Here is a 19161-nt window from a genome sequence, read left to right as displayed (position 1 = left end):
TTTTATATGCTTCATGAAAGCTTGTTTAAAAAAATCCAGTTCCTGTGGAACATTTGGTATTTATTGTCCAGAGAGAGAGGCCCAGTGGAGGTGGGAATGGTCAGCAGCTAGCAGGATGAAGCCTATGCCGAATATATGTTATGTAGAATCATAGAGTTTAAGGCCAGAAGGGACCAGCAGGTCTATCAGAGGTTAGCCACACCACCTGGCACCTGCAAGCTAAACCCAGTAAAACTGAAATGAGACCAAAGGATGACAACCTACAGGAGACGAGGCTGTTATGTGCCACAGGCAGAGAATAGGAGGACCGAGGTGCATCAGTGCCGGAGGCCCATGCAATGGCAGGGGAATAATTAAGTTAGATAGACCCAGATATCCTGGCAAGTGACCTGCATTCACACGCTGCAGAAGAACGTTAACTCCTCCCCACTACCCCCCAGTCACTGTCAATTTGGGGGAATATTCCTTCTGGACCCCACATCTGGTGATCAGTTAGACCGATTATGGGAGCAAAAGGCAGCGAGCTAAGTATCGCAGAGAGAAAAAGCTCAGTGCCACCTCAGAGCTCTTGCCCCAGTTGCATTATGATGAAATTAGCAGTAGTGCCAGCATCAAGCATACAAAAAACCATGGGATCGGCTTAAAAATCGTGAATTAAAAAAAAAAGTGGTTCTTTTTCTTTGCCTTCTGGTTTGTGAGTCTTTAGGGTGCACTTGCTTCACGTTTTCACGCTTTTCTTCAAAACCACAAGGGCTAGAAACTTAATAAAAAAAAAAAAAGTTAGGATTCTCAGGCAATCTCTTCCTGCAGCTGGGGCTTTAAGGAAATCATCAAATGTTGTGAGACTCATGATAAAAACCTAAGGCTCTGCAACATGGAGTTAACTTTCTCTCACTGAAACATCCCCATGTAAGAAAAAGCGTGTGTAATTGACTCTTACAGTTGGCTTTATTGTCTTTAAATGGGCTTTGTTAGCAAACTCCCATCATGTCAACAGCGGGGTTTTTATATGTTGATTCTGTAACCAGATGCCACATTTAGGGTGGTGTTTAACTGGACTCTCATTTCCTTGGTGTTAACTTAGGGCTAGTCTACACTGGCAACATTAAAGCGCTTTAATGTTGCTTGTGTGGTTGTGGCACAGTGCTCTAAAAAACCCATCTCCACGAGGGGTGTAGCTCCCAGCACTGGTGCGCTGTCTACACTGGCGCTTTACAGCGTTAAAACTTGCTGCACTCAGGGGTTGGGGGGAGTGTTTTTTCACACCCATGAGCTAGAAAGTTTCAGCGCTGTAAAGTGCTAGTGTAGACAAGCCCTTAATCACACAGTGAAACATCACTGGAATGTAGATTCATTTATTATGTTTTTAGAGGAATTTAGTGGAGCCTCTGGCTACAGAATCCTGTTCTGTGCCGTTTGATCCTCTTCTGATTTCTCTTGGCTTATGAGAACAGTGGTAACTTTAGGCACTGTTTATCAATGCCTCCAGGTCTACCCTTCTATTGTAACCCGTGCTATCTAGATTAAAGCTAACACAGATATGCCTACTCAGGCTACAATCACACATTTGCGTGCAGTTTAGACATACGCAATTTAGCTTAGCATACAGTTAATATCTCATAAATGGGAAACACCCTTCAGTCATCATTTAGCCCTCTTGGTTCTATATTTTCTTTATTTAAGGCCTGCAAAGGCAGGGCTAGAGCACAGAAAAGGAAGGCAGGATTCCTAGGTTCTGTTCCCAGCTTGGCTGAAGGCTCACTACATGACCATGGGCAGCCCACCTAAGCAGAGTTTTTAAAAGTCTCTGCTAATTTTGGGAGCTTCTGCTTTTGGGTGCCCAGTTTGAGATTTCTAAGGGGCTTTTCTACAGAAGTACTGAGCACCCTCAGATCTCATGGAAGTCAGCAGGAGCTGTGAGCTTTTGAGTTTGGGCAGCCAGAAACTGAGGGTTGTAAAAATCAGTGGATACTCTTGAACTTTTTGGCCTTAGCCTCTTGGTGTGTCAGTTTTTCCAATCTGTAAAATGGGGATAATGCCTACGTGGCCAGAGTGTCCTGAGGCTTAGTTAATGCTTGTAACGCACTTTGAGATCCTGGAATGAAAGGTGCTATAGAAGAGCAAAGTGTATATTATTATTAATCTGTTTTACTATACCAGGGAAAACACTCCATTATTATTAATCTATATATAGAACAGTCACGGGAGCTGATTCTAAGGGGTTCTTCCTTCTATATATAACACCAAAAAGGATTTACCTTAAGGGAGACATCACCAGAATCTGGAATTCTGTTGCAGCTTCTGCCACTGAGTTGCTATGTGACCTTGAACAAGTGACTTAACCCCTCCCTCCCTCCCTCCCTCCATTTTACCCATCTTTGTAAAGCCGTTTGAAAGCAACAGATAAAATTGTCTGTAAGTACACAGCACTGTATTATTATTATTATTATTGCCAGTTTGTTTTTCCTGGGATTTATTAAGTTTATATTGGAGCTGACATAATACCAACATAAAAGAAGACGCACTGATCTCAACATATATTGTACTAGAGTTGTTTTTTATTATATTGAATTTTGGAAAAGTTTATTTGACTTGTGCCCTGGAGCTCAGCTGATCACATTCTTCTATTTTCCCCCTCCTTGTTGCTGAATGATGTATCAAATATTACAACATGATTTCCCTTTCTTTCTCTTTTAGGGCATTTTCCCCAAAACTTACATTCATTTAAAAGAGGCAACTGTGGAAGACCGAGGGTAGGTTGGAGACAATCTTGAGATGTCACGTGGTTAGCAGATGTGATTGGATGCCATTTCATAAAAGAGCTTACATAATGGAGGTGCAGCTTGTCATACGTGCAGTCGGTGTTTTTGCATAGCAAATGCTATAACCCCCATGTAGACTCTTGGATCAGAATAATTTCTGTTTTTGCCCAAATGTTGTACATCCCAAATTGGACACATGCACAGAAGCAAAATATCCCACTTGCAAAGATAAGAGTGAAATCTGCTAGACATATGTATGCAAAGCAGGTTAGTCAACTTACATTTGGTTCTTCTGGGGACTGCTGTGTTCATAACATACACACAATTCACAGCCAAGTGGCCATCAGAAGAGTGTGAATTCTTTCCTGTCCTGGAAAACATCTTAGGTAATGATCCCCAATCTAATTCTTACAATTGATTCTCTGATCAGTATGAATGGGGGGACCCAGCAGCAGCAGCAATAGGACGTGACGTTAGAAGGAATTTTTTAATCCATATAGCCAAGTAATCACTGCAAGCAATGATCCCTCAAAGTGGAAAGCTGTGAATAGAGTAGACACGTCCATTCAGCATTAAATTTCTGGAGGAGATGCATGGGGAGAAAAAATTAAGACTTAAAAAAACCCTTGAAACATATTTGCATTAAAAATGGGAAAAAAATACTCATAATTGAGAAAAACCCCAGAGCCACTTAGAAGTCTTAGCTTCTTAGTGTGATCATTAAACGTATCCGCTATCTTTTAAAATGTATCTCTAAGATTTAAATGCCTTTCAAAGCTGCAGTTCTGCAGTGGTGTGAACCCCCACCTCCCCAATGCACTTTTAAAAACTGCTGCAAACTTTCCCCACAGTGTTACGCTTGCACTTTCGGGTGCAATTCTGTTCTGACTTAGCGGTTGTTTAAGTTAGGGGCTCAGGTATGATGGTGATGAGCATGATGTAGGAACCTACATTGAATAGAATCAGTTCATTAAAATTAAATTCTGCCAAGCTGAGAAATAACAACATTGTTTTTAAATCACACCTTTCGTTATTTCTGTGCAAGTCTGATGTAGATGCTACTAATAAGAGTGTACACAGAGGTATGCACTGGTTTAACTAAACTGATTTAAAAACCAGTTAAAGTTGAACAAGAGCAACCTTCCTGTATAGACACGGCCTCTGTTTTCGGGTATTGGGAGGCATTTGGTATTTTGGTATCTTACACACATTTGCACATCAGTCACCAGACATTCTGGTCTGAGATAGGAATGTTGGAATTACCACACTAGATCAGAGTCAGTGTTCATCTAGTCTCTGAGGCCTGGTCTACATTGCGGGAGGGGAATTGATCTAAGATACGCAACTTCAGCTACGAGAATAGCGTAGCTGAATTCGACATATCTTAGATCCAATTAAAATTACTTATTTCGCGTCTTCGCGGCGCTGGATCGACAGCCACTGCTCCTCCGTCGACTTTGCTGCCGCCTCTCGCACTGCTGGAGTTCAGCAGTCGACGAGAGAGCGATTGGGGATCGATTTATTGCGTCTACACTACATATGATAAATCGATCTCTGATAGATGGTTCGCTACCCGCCGATCCGCAGGTAGTGTAGACATACCCTGACAATGGCCAATACCAATGCCTCAGAGGCAGGTGTAAGAACCTTGTGGGTGTGTAGGCTACTCTGCTCCCTATATGCATCTGTCTCCTGGATCTCTCATATCTAGAGATTGGCTTAAACCCTGAAACTTGAGGTTTCATATCTGTTCCAAAATGTTTGTCATCATTACCTAAGATGTCTCTGGATATTCAGTTTTTAATCTTAAGTTCTTGGCCTCATTGACTTCCTGTGGCAGTGAGTTCCACAGTCATCTTGCATGTTGTATGAAAAGAGAGAGATCCTTTTATCCGGTTTGAATCTGCCACCTTTTAATTTCATTACATGTCTCCTTGTGTTTTTTCCTCTCTCCAGACAACATGAAACAGTGATTCCAAGTGAACTGCCCCTTGTTCAAGAACTCACTTCCACACTGAGGGAGTGGGCAGTTATCTGGCACAAGCTGTATGTGGTGAGTATTTGCTTTCTTCCTTTGTTGGTGTCTGGTCCAGGGAGAGGGGAGAAAAGGTCAGGATCTCTACTCCACCCAGGACAGAGGTTTTTAAACAGAAGTATGCAGAAGATTTTGAAAGGACCTCGCATATCCCCATCTTGTGCCCATGCATTCAGCGGCTGATGTTCATTTTTAGCACATATGCTTTTTACGAACAGGGCTCCAGAGCTCAGTTCTGCCTGTAGAGTTGTTTGCTCTGGGAATCAGCCCCATTTTATTCTAACGTGTATTTTCCACTGACTGATAGATCTTCCCATCTGATGTTTGCTAGTGTGATTTCCAGAGCTGCAAACAGTGATGTGATTAGAAGCAAAATGGTGTAAGTGCTAGACCAGACACAGGGGGCTGTGATTCAGGATTTCTGGGCTCTGTTGTGCTCCTAACTCATTGTGTGAACTTGAGTGAGTCACTGATGCAGCAAAGTGCATCAGCATGTGCATAAGCCCCATTGACTTATATTAATGAGTGAGTTAAGCACCCGTTGAATCATGGCCTATAATTTCCCTATGCTTCCATTGCTCAGTCTATAAAATGAGCATAATATTGAACTAACTCAGGTATATTGAGACTTGGTTTTGCAAAGCATTTGGAACTTGTACATTGCCTTATACCTAAAAATCGCTCAGTATCATTGTTATAATAAGGAGCTGAAGAAGTAGTAGTGACTTACTACTGTTTAAAAGGTGGATGAGCAAAGGATAGGTCTTGTAGGACTAAGGTTCTGTCTACTCTACAAAATGGTACTGCTCTTGAGTAATTGATTAGAAGACAAGGCGCGCACCATGGTCAGAGCTGACCAGGACAAGCCATAATTAACATTGTGTCAGCTGGTTGGAACTGCATGTGTGAGTCACTCTTCACAACGTGAATAAGGGTTCCTGTAGTGCCTACAATGTCTGTCTGATTTAGTGCCAGAGCACAGGCCTAGGAGTCAAGACCTGAAGCCTAATACTGACTCTGCCACTGGCTTTCTATGCATGTTTTGGCAAATTGCTTAGTTTTGCTTGGCTTCAGAGATGGGGATAATATTTCTTAGCTACCTTTGCAGAATGCTTTGAGATCTCTGGAAAGCCGGTGAAGTGTTATGTGCATGAGCATATGTGCTGGTGCTTGGGGTGCGGCAGCACCTCCTGGCTTGAAATGGTTTACAGTTTGGTTCAATGGCTCTCAGCACCCTCACTATACAAATTGTTCCAGTGCCCCTGTGCATGAGAGGAGTATATGTATGTATTTATATAAAAGCACAAAGTATATATACCTATAAAATATAAATACTTCTGGTGTTGCCTTTTCCAGAACGGGCACAATCTCTGATCTGATCTTTCTCTCCCTGGGGAAATATGCCATCAAGATTGTTGGTGAAATTAGATTCAGAAACTCCCAGGTGCAGTGGAAGGAAGAGCCATCTCACTAATAATATTCTGTTTCTCAGACAGCTCTGTTTACTTTCCGTAGCCCCCTTGATCTTTCTGTCTTCTGTATCCTGAAGGCAAGATAATAAAATATTTTCACTGAGTCTCAATCCAATGCTTACTGTGCTCTGCAAACAATCTTTCCAGGCAATGGCCAGTACATATTTATTTGTTCATCAGACTGACATTTGATGGTGGTTTATCTTTGGTGGAAGGATTAGCTGCTTTAGAAGCACCCTGTATCTTTGTTTCCTGCCTGACGGGGCCATGCTCAAGGCCAACCTAACCGTCCCTTACTTTCATGTGAAGCAACACACAGGCTTCTCCGCTAGCACGGGATGTCGTTTCTTTTCTCCTCATGCTGGGCCAGCCACTATCTCCACTAATGTTAACTCGAGTTAATCCCATCACGTTATCTTGTGCTGATGCATATTAGCTCTGTGTCTGCTGGGGAAGCAGATGAATAGGAGGTAGTGAACCATATGGGCTCAGCGTTATCCCTAGGGGAATTCCACTGAAATCGATGGTGTTTCCCTAGGGATAAACTCGATCCATTATTTACAATCATATCCTCTTTCATCTTTATCCTCTTCTCTGCAACATCTGAAGCCATTCAAGAAAGGGAATTTTCTCGCTGTTGGGTAGAGAAACTGGAAGCATTGTGCCATGACAATACTAAGACTGCTACTTGATCCTTCCTGCACACCTTACAAGGTTCAAATGTGGGTTTCAACATGAAGCAGATGTAAGCTGCTAAAGAGTCCTGAATAGTCTTTTTGCAAGAGAAATAGCTTGTACAATTCTCCCACTGCATGGTTTCAGGAGTGCTACATGCCTCGGATTGCATGTGACCTTCCTGCATTCTCAGTTCAAATTGCCCCTCTTGCATGGGTGCCATTTATTCCTTGTTTTGACTAACAGATTAAATAACCAGAGCTCCACGAGATTTGTTGAAGTCTAAGCACCATTGACTGGCACTTGCTCTGAGCCACAATACCTTGCCCTAAGCCTGGATAGAACTGGCAGAGAGCACAGACCATTCTGCAAAAAGATTCCAACTCCAAACTGTCTCCTTCCTCTTACTGTAGATGAAATGGGGGAGAGGGAAAGGTCAGCCAAAGACAGCGCTCCCAAGCAATGCAGGGCGACAGCCGCTGGAACACTGTAGCTAAGACAATAGGCTGGGGTCCAAAGACCTGCACTTTCTTCCTAGCTCCACTGCTGACTTATTATGTGGATCACTTCCCCTCTTCCTGCCTCAGTTTCCCCACCTAAGAAATGGGATGATGATGCTTGCCCCTCCTCCTTAAAGCACTTGGAGATCTCCAGATGAAAAATGTTATATAAAGGCTACATGTTAAGTATTTGTATAGATCAATTGGGTGCCACATAATGACATCTCTAATTTTCACCATAGATAAATCTGGGTTGTTTTACAGTAGCACGTAGCAGTTCCAGCCGAGATTGGGGCCCCTTTGGGCTATGAGCTGTACACACAGAGAGTAAGAGAGAGCTCCATCCCTAAAGAGCTTACAATCTACCCAGACAAGTCAGGCAAAGGATGGGAGGGGAACCAGAAGTACCAGAGTGGGGAAGTGACTTATCCAAGATCATACAGTAAATAGGTCATTGGCAGAGCTGGGATAGAATTATTTGTCTCCCAAGTCTCTGTCCAGTGCCTTAGCCTTTGCACAAAGCTGCCTCTGAAAAGTTGGTAAACCTAGGCTGTTTGTGAAGTTGGTCGTTTTGCTGAATTAGGCTGAAATGCTGACTCGAAGAAAAACAATTCAGAGTTGAGAATGAATTACCCTTTCTTCCAAAGTGGAGTTTTAAGGCAGATTATAAATTCTGGAGCTTAATTTTTCTTCAGTCAATGGTTACTTCAGGCTGCACAGTATGTGCTCTGAGACTGTAATTAAGATGAGAGAATAGTTTTAAATTAGCTCCAAACATTTTTCTTAGCCAGAGTAAGTTTGTCCTATTGAAAAATTTCACCCAGCCATAAGTGCATTTTGTTTGTGGTCCACAGAACCACAAGAATTTTTTCCACCCTCTTAGTTTAATGAGAGGCAAGATGTGATGCAATTGCTGTGTAAAGCGAGCATTTTATTCCTGGCTTGTTCCCTTAAAACCTTTCAGGTTCTAGCCTCAGAATCTGTTTTTCCTGAGAGCAGAAATACTTCCTCTTTTATGTGACTTTACTATGTCAGCGTCGTTTTTAAAATAGACTTGGAAAACGTCATGGTTTGTAATGGATGCAAATTTATTACCCCCCCCCCCCCGCAGTATAAAAAAATTCAAAGGGAGGAAGATGGAGAGAGAAGGGAAATGGAGAAGAAAGGGGGGATTTTTCTCTTTGGCAGCATATCATTTCACTGCTGTAATTTCTGTAAATTACAGCAAGAACTGCACCATAGTCTCCATTGCAGAGCATCTACTGAGCCTGAAAAATGAATCCAGCCTCTGCATGTGGCATGGAAATTTAGCAAGCACTGGTTGTCAGTGTAGCAAATCTAGTTTCTTTTAGGGTTGTGAAACAGAGTAACAGGGTGAGTGAAACACTGGGCAGCATTTAGCACAGCAAAGCTCCGCTCGGTCATATCGTTGTAGATCCCTGCCTCAGTCAAGGGCACGGTTTGTAAATGGCAAGTGTAATTCTGGGGCACACACAGAACTAATAAATCTCCTGAAAAGTACAGAGGACCCTCTCCTTCGGTTGAATTTAGTGGCAACTGAGGGTGCACAGAACAGGGCACATCTAGGCGTCTCCTAGAGCTAGCGGGGAATTTTTTTTTTCCTGTGCAAAAATATTTTGACAAAAGGGTTTCATAGAAAATATTTTTTTAAAAACATTTTGGGTAAAAACAAAGTTGTTTTCAGTTTCTGATGGTCAGAAATTGTCCGATTTTGCAGATAGGGGGTTGTTTTTTCTGTGAAAACCTGAAATGTTGTCAAAAACAGACATTTCCCATGGACTTCTTTCAACAACAACAACAACAACATCAACAACAACTCCTCTTTTCCATGTGGAAAAACAATTGTAACAGAAAATGTTTGGCAGGCTCTATCCCAGCTCGTAAATAAAATGAAGGACCACAATCATTCCACAAGCTGTGGAAAGGAGACACATGAAGAGAATTCAAGTTCTGGTTTAAAAATAGTTTGTACAGGTAGTCCTCGACTTTACGATATTTGAGTTACGACAAATGGCACTTATGATGTTTATAAATCGTCGTCACGTTTTGACTTTACAACGCTCGATCCGACATTGTTCCTATGGGAAATTCGAGTTACGACGTTTTTGACTTAAGATGCGATTTTCAGGAACCAATTGTGTCGTAAGTCCGAGGACTGCCTGTATTGCATTTAGCATGGTAAGCTCCTGCATCCCAAGCTTTTAGCATTCTTTGATCATTAGTAGGTGTACATACATTGTATCACTTCCTGTTTGTCCACCATTGAAATTGAAATGTTTGCCATTGACTTAAATGGGAGCAAGGTCAGGCTCTTTTTATTCCTTTTGTGAGAAGCATATGTTTCCATTGCCTCTAGGTGGGTTAGGTTTTTTTAAACTGTTGCCTTTGTACGTGATGTATTTCATGCCAACAGCCCATAGAGCGTCTCATCAATCACGTCAACTGGGCTAAGATCAGTGCAAGATCTTGCTTTTCTTCAACCTGTTTACTCAAAGTACATCAAAATACTGATATATTGGAGCACATATCAATATAGAAATGGCTCTTTTTGGCACTGGAGTGCGAATAGACATATTCTCTGCATGGGCATTGGGAAATGGCACTCAGGATTTTATCTAGAAGAAGTGTTTTTATGTGTACCTTTTGAGTTCATCCAGATTAGCTTCCGGAGGGTCTTCCACATAGAGAAATCCTATATTATCCACCCTGTTTTTGATATTTGTTGAAAACACACATTGGAAAAATGCAAGGTAAATATAGCTGTCCAGATAAGGAACTGAAATGGGTTCCGTTTTTGGCTCTGACGCAGACTTCCTATGTGACCTTGTGCAAATTGCTTAATCTCTCCTTGCTTCAGGCCCCAATCTGTGTAATAGAATTAATAATGCTTCCTGACATCGTGGGGGTTTTGTGAACTCCTCCCCTTCACCTCCAGTAGCCCTGAACTGGAATATGTGCAGGTTGCTCTGAGGAGATGATTTATGTGCAGTGTGGTCAGGGCTAGGAGCTGTGAGAGTCTGACGCTTGGTCGACGGTATTCAGAGATGTTCGTGAGACACTCATCAGCTCCATAGTAAATCCTGTAAATAAATAAAATGCAACATCTTGCTGTATTCACATGTGGTCTCCGGTCACCAACAACCACCGTTGTCTTGTAGTTAGGGTTTAATATTTGTGTGTAACAATGCTGCTAACTTTAGTAATACAGAAAACAGTTTTAGATAAAGCAAATACAGTAGTTTATATCCTTCCTCTTCTTTCAGAGAGGGACAGAGTAGAGAAATTATTTTAAAAAAGGGGGTGGGGGAGTTCATGCTGTGTAGGGACAGTTGTGAATAGCTAAGTACTAATGGTATTAATTACAAGAATGTGTGTCTGTCTTTGAAACTGTTTTCATTTGGAGCTTTTTGCGCATAGTAAGGCCAGATTTCAGACACTGATACCTAAATAGGATACTCTAATTATACATTCATAATCAGGTTGGCAATCATAAAATATCACCATTTTATGTCCTTGGTTGGTGATAGGGACACAATTTTAAACTGTCCAATTGTGCCCACAGTACATATAGATAGAGATGGATTTAAGCCACATGTTTTGGATCTAGTTAGCAAAGACCCCAAAGTTTGTAGTGTTTGGATCTGGAGTATTGGTTTAGCTCTTTATAAAAGGTAGGGCCATATGCAAAATTCCAGCCCAGGTTTAAATTTCAAACAACCTGAATTTCAGAAGTGTCGGGATCTGGGGCTTTGATTGTGTACTAGCAAGTGGTTTGATCTTGGCAGTGGCTCAGCAAAGAGGCATCAGACGAGAACTCTTTGCGCATGTTTTAGTGCATCTCCTGGGGGAGTCATTGACTATGTTAGACTTGGGAGCAGTCTGTCTGGAATAATTTAAGGAATGTAAAGTTGAAAAGTATTCTCCAAAATCACATTGTGCAGTTGCTTTCTCTATCATGGGGGAGTTAATGTTTATATTCATTAAACATTCATTGCGCAGGAGGTTAGGAATGACTGTCTGCCACCATAATCCTTGTTATCCAGAGCTCTGCAGTCTTACTTCATGTGGCTATGCATGGAATAATTAAAAGTGCTAAGGTACATTGTAACATAATTGAAACCAAAGAGTGTGTATTTAGAAAGTACTTACTCATTTGATGGGTTGTAGGCCTTGTTTAGAACATAAGAATGGCCATACTGACCTTTGGTCAGACCAAAGGTCCATCCAGCCCAGTATCCTGTCTACCGACAGTGACAATGCCAGGTGTCCCAGAGGGAGTGAACCTCACAGGTAACGATCAAGTGATCTCTCTCCTGCCATCCAACTCCACCCTCTGACAGAGACTAGGGACACCATTCCTTACCCATCCTGGCTAATAGCCATTAATGGGCTTAACCTCCATGAATTTATCTAGTTCTCTTTTAGAGTTTATTGAACTCTGGCAACAGGTATTTTAAAGAAATCATTGGAGACTGAAGAAATCAGACAATGCAGACTTGATGTAAGCAGTCTATAGAGTAGCTGCTATTGACACCTGCTCTGAATTTGGTCTGATACCTTTATGTTCAGTATTTAATACTAACCATTAAAGTTTGCGTTCCTGTACTCTTTTATATGACACCAGTCTTAAATCTTATGGGTACAGGGTGCAGGTGCCTTTTCCAAGCTGCTCTAAAACAAAGTCCACACACCCCTTTCCAGGGGCTCATTAACAATAGCATAACAAAGTACATCTCAAGCCTTTTACCAGGCATGACTGCATCTGGAGTTCCTCCCTCAGGACTGCTCAGCTCACACCCTAGATCCCCTCTTTCTAGGGAGCCACTCCTACCTCTCATATATCAATGTGTATAATGAACCACCTGATTCAGTGAACCAGAAGAACCCACTTAACTGTTTCTTAGCAGGATCAGCCCCTGGTAACAGGGTGGTGTGTAGCAGACTAACACTGTAAGCCTGTTAAATAAACATTTCTGTTTTTGTCTTGGTAAATTAGATCTAGTGTCTATAATTTCCGATATGTTGCCTTGGACAGCAGGCTGTGCCTGATGCTTAGTGTAAATCAGGAACTTGCCATAATGCATCTGGCTGATTGTGCAATATGGGGGGAGGGGATGGGGGAGGAGAATTCCTTCCTGAGCCCTATGAGCAATCAGTTTGAGAAGCATGAGACTTAATTATTCATCCTACTCAGTGCTGCTACAAATGTTGTAACTGGTCATAAAATTCTCCACCCCTTTTTAAGCACATCTACACCTGTGGCTCTGGCTCCCTTGTAGGAGCAACATGTTGTGTATATTATTAAGCACAAGTGCCTGCCCAATTTAATCTGGGGTGGAACCAGAAAAGGGGCATGTGAAATAGTCTCATTAATTAATTTGGGTGCGGGAGAGCTTCACAGAGTCATTTGTTTTAATAACATGCTGAGTCAGTATTTTAGAATTTTACATGCTGTTTTGTAATGAAAAATTAAAATGTATCTACTGTAGGAAACTCAAGTGAACAAATTGCTGCTTTTGGGAAGCTTGTGGGGGAAACTTACATTGATTGCAAGGTCTTTTTGCTCTGTTTATACAGTGCCTAGCATGATATTTGTCCTGGTCCATGACCGGGACTCCTAGCTGCTACCACAATGCAAATAGGAAATAACCAAGTTATTAATATTTATTTGTATTGTGGGGGCACTAGAGGAATAGATGAAGTCAAAACCCCATTGTGCTAAGCACTGTGCAGACCTACAGAAAATGACAGTTGGTGTCCCAAAGTGCTTGCAATTGTGGCCCCGATCTTCAGGTAGATTCCTGCACCCACACTGTGATACTTTCACTTCAGCAAGCCTCTCCAAGGGGCCCAAAGCCTGTCTGTGGGCTATCAAATCCGAGTCTCCGAATGCAATGCCATGAGTGCCATGCTAACACAGTGTCCCAGGGATTGTTGGGAGGGGTTTGTCGTTGTGTTTTGGATGGATTTTTTGAGAGTAGGAGTGGAGTGGGGTTATAGACAGGACCAAAAGAGCAGACTGCCATGGAAATGAAGCACAGGGACTCAATTCAGTTAGTGTTCTGACTTTAAAATGTAGTTGCCGATGCTGTGTAAACAGAGATGGAGGCCGGGGTTCTAATTAATCACATAGTGTTTCACTCAGGCAATAAGATAAAAAGAACCTTTTTGTTTATAATACCAACGAGATGGAAGAGTTGTTGAGGCTGGTGCAAGGAGGGTAGTAAGTAAGAGTTAGTATGATGAAATTTAGGACAAGACACATTCAGCCTAAATGTTATCTATATTGTAATAGAATAATTCCTAGTAGCATCAGCGCTAAGATTTTAGTAACATGCAGAGGCCTTTAACAAGGTCCAATATGTTGAGTGCTGTACAAACACATAATGAGAGACAGTCCCCATCGCAAAGAGCTTGTAGTCTAAACAGACCAGACAGAGTGGCACTGGAAAGAGATGGAGAAGTGGCTTCCCAGGAGTCACACAGCAGGTCAGTGGCAGATAGAACCCAGGTCTTGTGAATCCTCATCCAGCGCTTTGTCCACTAGACCATACTGCCTGTCTAATTTAATCAAATTCTGTCCATTCTATATTTAAGAAGCACCCATCACATAACAATTTGGGGACTGGAATGTATTTCCTGGCAATGAGATTGATGTGGAGTTATCTCCTAAGGAAGTGGCAGAAGTCTCATTGCTTGTAGCATTTAAATGTAGACAGGAGAGGGGGAAAAAACCCTGGAGAATAGAAGATTGTAAGAAACAATCCTGCAGTGACACTGGGGGGTATAATAAGTATCCTAGCAGGTGTTTTCTGTGGTTAGATGTGGATTTGATAATGGTTTCTATTGAGTCACTGTGATGGGCCAGGTGCCCCAGCGCCCCCTCGCGGCAGGGGCGGGGTGGGGCCTAGCACTGCACCACTCGCTTGTCTTTCGGTCCGTCTCTGGTAGCCGGCGTATTACGGCCTTACGGCCAGAGTCTACGGACACCCCTCCGGGTAGAGTAGCACGCCTAGCGGTCGGAGTCCGTGGCGCCCCTCTCGGGCGGGTAACGCGCTTAGCGGCCGGAGTCCGCGCGCTTCGGGCGAGGTAGCACGCCCTAGCGGCGGAGTTCATACACCCCTACGGGGTGGGGTAGCGCCTAGCGGCCGGAGTCCATAAGCGCTTCGGGTGGGGGAGTAGCCTAACGGCCGAGTTCATAAACACCCTTCGGGTGGGGTAGCGCGCCTAGCGGCCGGAGTTCATAAGCGCCTTCGCCGTAGCACGCCTAGCGGCCGGAGTCCATAAGCGCCTTCGGGTGGGGGTAGTGCGGCCGGAGTTCATAAACAGGTGGGGTAGCGCCTAACGGCCGAGTCCATAAACCCCTCTCTGGGGCGGGTAGTGTGGCCTGGCGGCCGAGTCCATAGCGCCCCGGGCGGGTAGCGCCCTAGAGACCGGAGTCCATAAATCCCCTCGGGTGGGGTATCACGAGGTGGGGTAGGGGACTCGGGCCCGCCCTCTCCTCGAGTCCCGACCCAGGGCCCTGATTGTGGCAAGCTCTCCTTGCCACCCGCGAGGATCCGCCCGCAACACGCCGAGCGGTGCCGCAGCTTTAAGGCTGTCAGTTTCTAAAGTCCCCTGGGTCACTTCCTACCCCGCCTAGTCGGACGTTGGCGTTGTGGGGCGGTTCCCCGTGGGTCCCCTCCGGCGGCGTCCCTCTCCGGGTCTCGGTACGGCTTCTGCCCGGCTGACGTCCCGGTCCAGGCTCCCTGGCTCTCCTCCCGCAGGAGCTGACGGTCTGCGTCCTTCTCCCCCGGTGGTCAGCCCAGACTGAGCAGACCTGCAGCCTTTTATACCTGTCTGCCAGTTAGAGCATGCCCAGCAGAACTTCCTGGGCGTGGCTTCCTCTGCTAGCAAGGAAGGGTTAACCCCTGCTGTACCAGTGCGGGGCTGTCCCGCCCCGTCACACACCCTCCCCCTTAAGACGGCCGTCGGGCCCGGCTGACCCTGGACTCCCGCCTCCCCCTCCTTCTCCCCGATGCGGGAGAAGAAGTCCGCGTTCCCATGAGCCTTGCCTGGCCGATGTGACACGCGGAAGGCGAGGGTTGGAGGGACAGGTACCACCGCATGATCCGGTTATTCGCCGCCTTCATACTATTGATCCATCGGAGGCGCGTGGTCAGTCACTAAGGAGAAGGGGTTCCCTAATAGATAGTACCTTAGTGCTTCGACCGCCCACTTCACTGCCAAGGCCTCGCGTTCTATGGTGGAGTACGGGTTTGGGAACAGCTTGCGGCTAAGGTACAAGACCGGTGTTCTTCCCCTACCTCCTGCGACAGTACAGCCCCCAGTCCCACCTCCGAGGCATCCGTCTGTAGGATAAAGGGTTTTGAAAAATCCGGTTGGACTAGTACTGGTTCCCGTGTTAATTGTTCGCTCAGGGCGCGAAAGGCCTTTGCGCAGCCTTCCGTCCAGCGTACTTTCTGGGGTTGTGAACTGCGCGTCAACTCCGTCAGTGGGGCAGCGAGTGTGGCGAAGTTAGGCACAAACCGCCGATAGTACCCGGCCAGCCCCAAGAACTGCCGGACTTGCTTCTTGGTCGTGGGCGTAGGGTACGTTCTTAATGCTTCCACCTTGTCTACGAGGGGACGGATCTTCCCCCGGCCGACCGTGTAGCCCAGGTAAGTCACCCAGGGCCGGCTTTAGGCCAATTCAACCAATTCCCCCGAATCGGGCCCCGCGCCTAAGAGGGCCCCGCACACAAGCCCTGACAGTGCGCTGTACCGGGGTGGCCCAGCTTCCCCAGGGGGCAATTTAAAGGGCCTGGGGCTCCCAGCAGGGACTGGAGCCTCAGGCCCTTTAAATTGCCACCAGAGCCCCACTGCTAGAGCTCTGGGGGCTATTTAAAAAGTCTGGGGCTCCTCTTGCTTCTACTGCCCCAGCCCTTTAAATAGCCCCTGGAACCCCACTGCTTTGCCAAGGCTCCCGTGGCTATTTAAAGGGCCGGGGCTGTAGAAGCAGGGGAGCCCCAGGCCCTTTAAATAGCCCCGAACCCCGGGCTGCTGCTGCTGCTACCCTGGTGGGGAGGGAGGAGGAGGCACTTACTGTACAGGGTGGGCGGTACCCCTGTACCGCACCCCTGCCCGCACCCAGCGCCGCACTCCCTGCCCTGCCTGCAGCCAGCCCCTGCCCGCACCAGCCCCGCACCTCCTGCCCTGTCTCCAGACAACCCCTGCCGCATGCCCCTGCCTGAAGCCAGCCAGTCCCGCACTCCTCTGTGTCCAGCGCTGCCAACCCTTGCCACACCCCCCTGCAGCCCTACCTGAAGCCAGTCAGCCCACCCCACACACCCCTGCCTCCAGCCAGCCCCACACCCCTTGCCCTGCTTGCAGCCAGACCCTACCTCCAGTCAGCCCCTGCCCTGCCTCCAGCCAGCCCCATGTCCACTGCTGCCCTGCAGTTCCCAGGGCAGTAACCCTGCTTCAATGAGGGGGGGCAGGGAGCAGCTGGGACCCACACATGGGCACACCCTAGGGTGTCCAGAGAGCAAATGTGAAAAATTGGAACAGGGGTGGGGGGTAACAGGAGCCTATATAAGAAAAAGAACCCCAAATCGGGACTGTCCCTATAATATCTGGACATCTGGACACCCTAGCACACCCCCAGGGAGTGGTGGGGATCCACACACATGAAACGGAGCTCAGTTCTAGTTCAGGCTCATCTTTTTAAAAAAGAACTTTAGGTCTGGTTAACGTACATCTGTATTTTCCCAGACATGTCCAGCTTTTTGGTTCTTAAATCGCCATCCGGGAGGAATTTTTTAAAATACGGACGTATGGTAACCCTATTGGTACAAAAAATACATACTGTGGCACATCCCTTAAAGCAGAACTTTTTACAGGGAACCGGTTGCTAAGAAATGAAAGGCTTTTTTTTACATGTTTTTTTTTTTTAGTCATCCCTGCCGGGGCCCCGCCAAAAATGTTCGAATTGGGCCCCGCACTTCCTAAAGCCGGCCCTGAAGTCACCTCCTTCTGGCCCAGGTGACATTTCGCCGGGTTCGCGGTGAGGCCGGCTTCGCCTAATGCCCGTAGAACTTTGGTCAGGTGTTGCAGATGTTCCTCCCAAGTGCTACTGTAGATGGCAATGTCATCGATGTACGCTGCGGCGTATTCGTTGTGTGCGCCCAGCACCTGGTTCATGAGTCGCTGGAAGGTAGCGCGGCCCGTGCAATCCGACGGCATCATCGTAAATTGGTAGAGTCCGACGGCGTTGGAAATGCTGTCTTTTCTCGTGAGGCCGGTGTTAACGATCTGCCAATATCCCTTCACAAGTCCAGGGTGGAGATGAACTCGGCTTTTCCTAGCCGCTCCAGCAGCTCGTCCACCCGGGGCATGGGATAGGCGTCAAAACGTGAAATGGCGTTTACCTTGCGGAAGTCGATGCAAAACCTGACTGTCCCGTCTGGCTTGGGGACCAACACTATGGGGCTCCGCCATTCACTCCGCGACTCTTCCACCACCCCTAAGGCTAGCATCAGCCCGAGCTCCTCCTTCACTGTCTCCCACATCTTCCTGGGGAGTGGGCGGTGTGTGTCCCGCACTTTGTGCCCTGGAAGGGTAGCGATGTGGTGGCTTGCTAATGTGGTTCGTCCGGGTCGCGTCGACAAAACCACGGGGAACGCCGCCACCAGTCTTTCTACCTGGTCCCGCTGGGCTGGGGTAAGCTCGTGGCCTATGTCCGCCGTCCCGGCTGCCTCGGGCTCCCACCAGTGGCCCCAACTCCGGTTCTGGCGGGTATGGGGCTATCAGCAGGCCCTCTCGGTCCCTCCAGGCTTTAAGGAGGTTCACGTGGTAGACCTGGGTATCCCTCCTTCGCCCGGACAACCGTACCTCATAGTCGACCGGCCCAATCCGCCTGACCACTTCAAAGGGGCCCTGCCACTTGGCCAGCAGCTTGGACTCTGAGGAAGGAAGCAACAAGAGGACCCGATCCCCCGGCTCGAAAATCCGCACCTTGGCCCCCTTGTTATACTGAGCCTCCTGAGTCTGCTGGGCTCTAACCAGATTTTCGCGGGCCAAGGTCCCCAGCTCCCGGAGGCGTTCCCGCAGATGGAGGATATACTGCACCGACCCTCGAACACGGGTCTCCTGCTCTTCCCAGGTTTCCCTTAGGAGATCGAGGATACCCCTAGGCTTCCTCCCGTAGAGGAGCTCAAAGGGGGAGAACCCGTGGACGCCTGGGGTACCTCTCGCACCGAGGAGTGCGGGGAGTAGTTTATCCCAGTGCCGTGGGTCGTCCTCTACAAACTTTCTCAGCATGGCCTTCAAAGTGCCGTTGAATCGCTCGACCAAGCCATCCGTCTGGGGGTGGTAGACGGAGGTCTTTAGTGCCCGGATGTTCAGCAGCCTGCACAGCTCTGCCATCAATCTAGAGGTCACATTCGTTCCTTGGTCCGTTAGTATTTCCCTCGGGATACCTACCCGGCAAGATCTGCAATAGTTCGTTAGCAATGACTGGTGCTGTGGTGGACCTCAGTGGCACCGCGGGATAGCGTGTGGCATAATCGACCACCACCATGATGTACTTATGACCTGTGCCGCTCTTCTCCAGGGTCCCACGAGATCCAGGCCTATCCGGTCAAAGGCGTCCCCACCACCGGCAAGTACGAGGGGGCCCTTGGTACACCTTTGGACCGGCTCTCTGGCATTCTGGGC

General features: G+C 46.7%; 1 protein-coding gene across 3 annotated transcripts in view; it reads left to right on the top strand.

Annotated features, from left to right (window-relative positions):
* The window catches only part of DOCK5 (dedicator of cytokinesis 5), a 147727-nt gene that overhangs the window by 41074 nt on the left and 87492 nt on the right, over positions 1-19161 (top strand). For all 3 annotated transcript variants that reach the window (XR_005593551.1, XM_039522200.1, XM_039522201.1), the window contains 2 exons: positions 2698-2753; positions 4719-4815. Coding sequence is in view for 1 of the 3 variants with exons in the window: in XM_039522200.1 (XP_039378134.1) it covers positions 2698-2753; positions 4719-4815 (153 nt within the window). In the remaining 2 variants the exon portion in view is untranslated. The remainder of the gene's footprint in view (positions 1-2697; positions 2754-4718; positions 4816-19161) is intronic.

This window comes from Mauremys reevesii, linkage group 2 (genome assembly GCF_016161935.1).
Source record: "Mauremys reevesii isolate NIE-2019 linkage group 2, ASM1616193v1, whole genome shotgun sequence".
Taxonomy (NCBI): Eukaryota; Metazoa; Chordata; order Testudines; family Geoemydidae; genus Mauremys; species Mauremys reevesii.
Note: the sequence above shows the minus strand (reverse complement) of the source record. Positions and strands in the feature narration are given on the sequence as shown.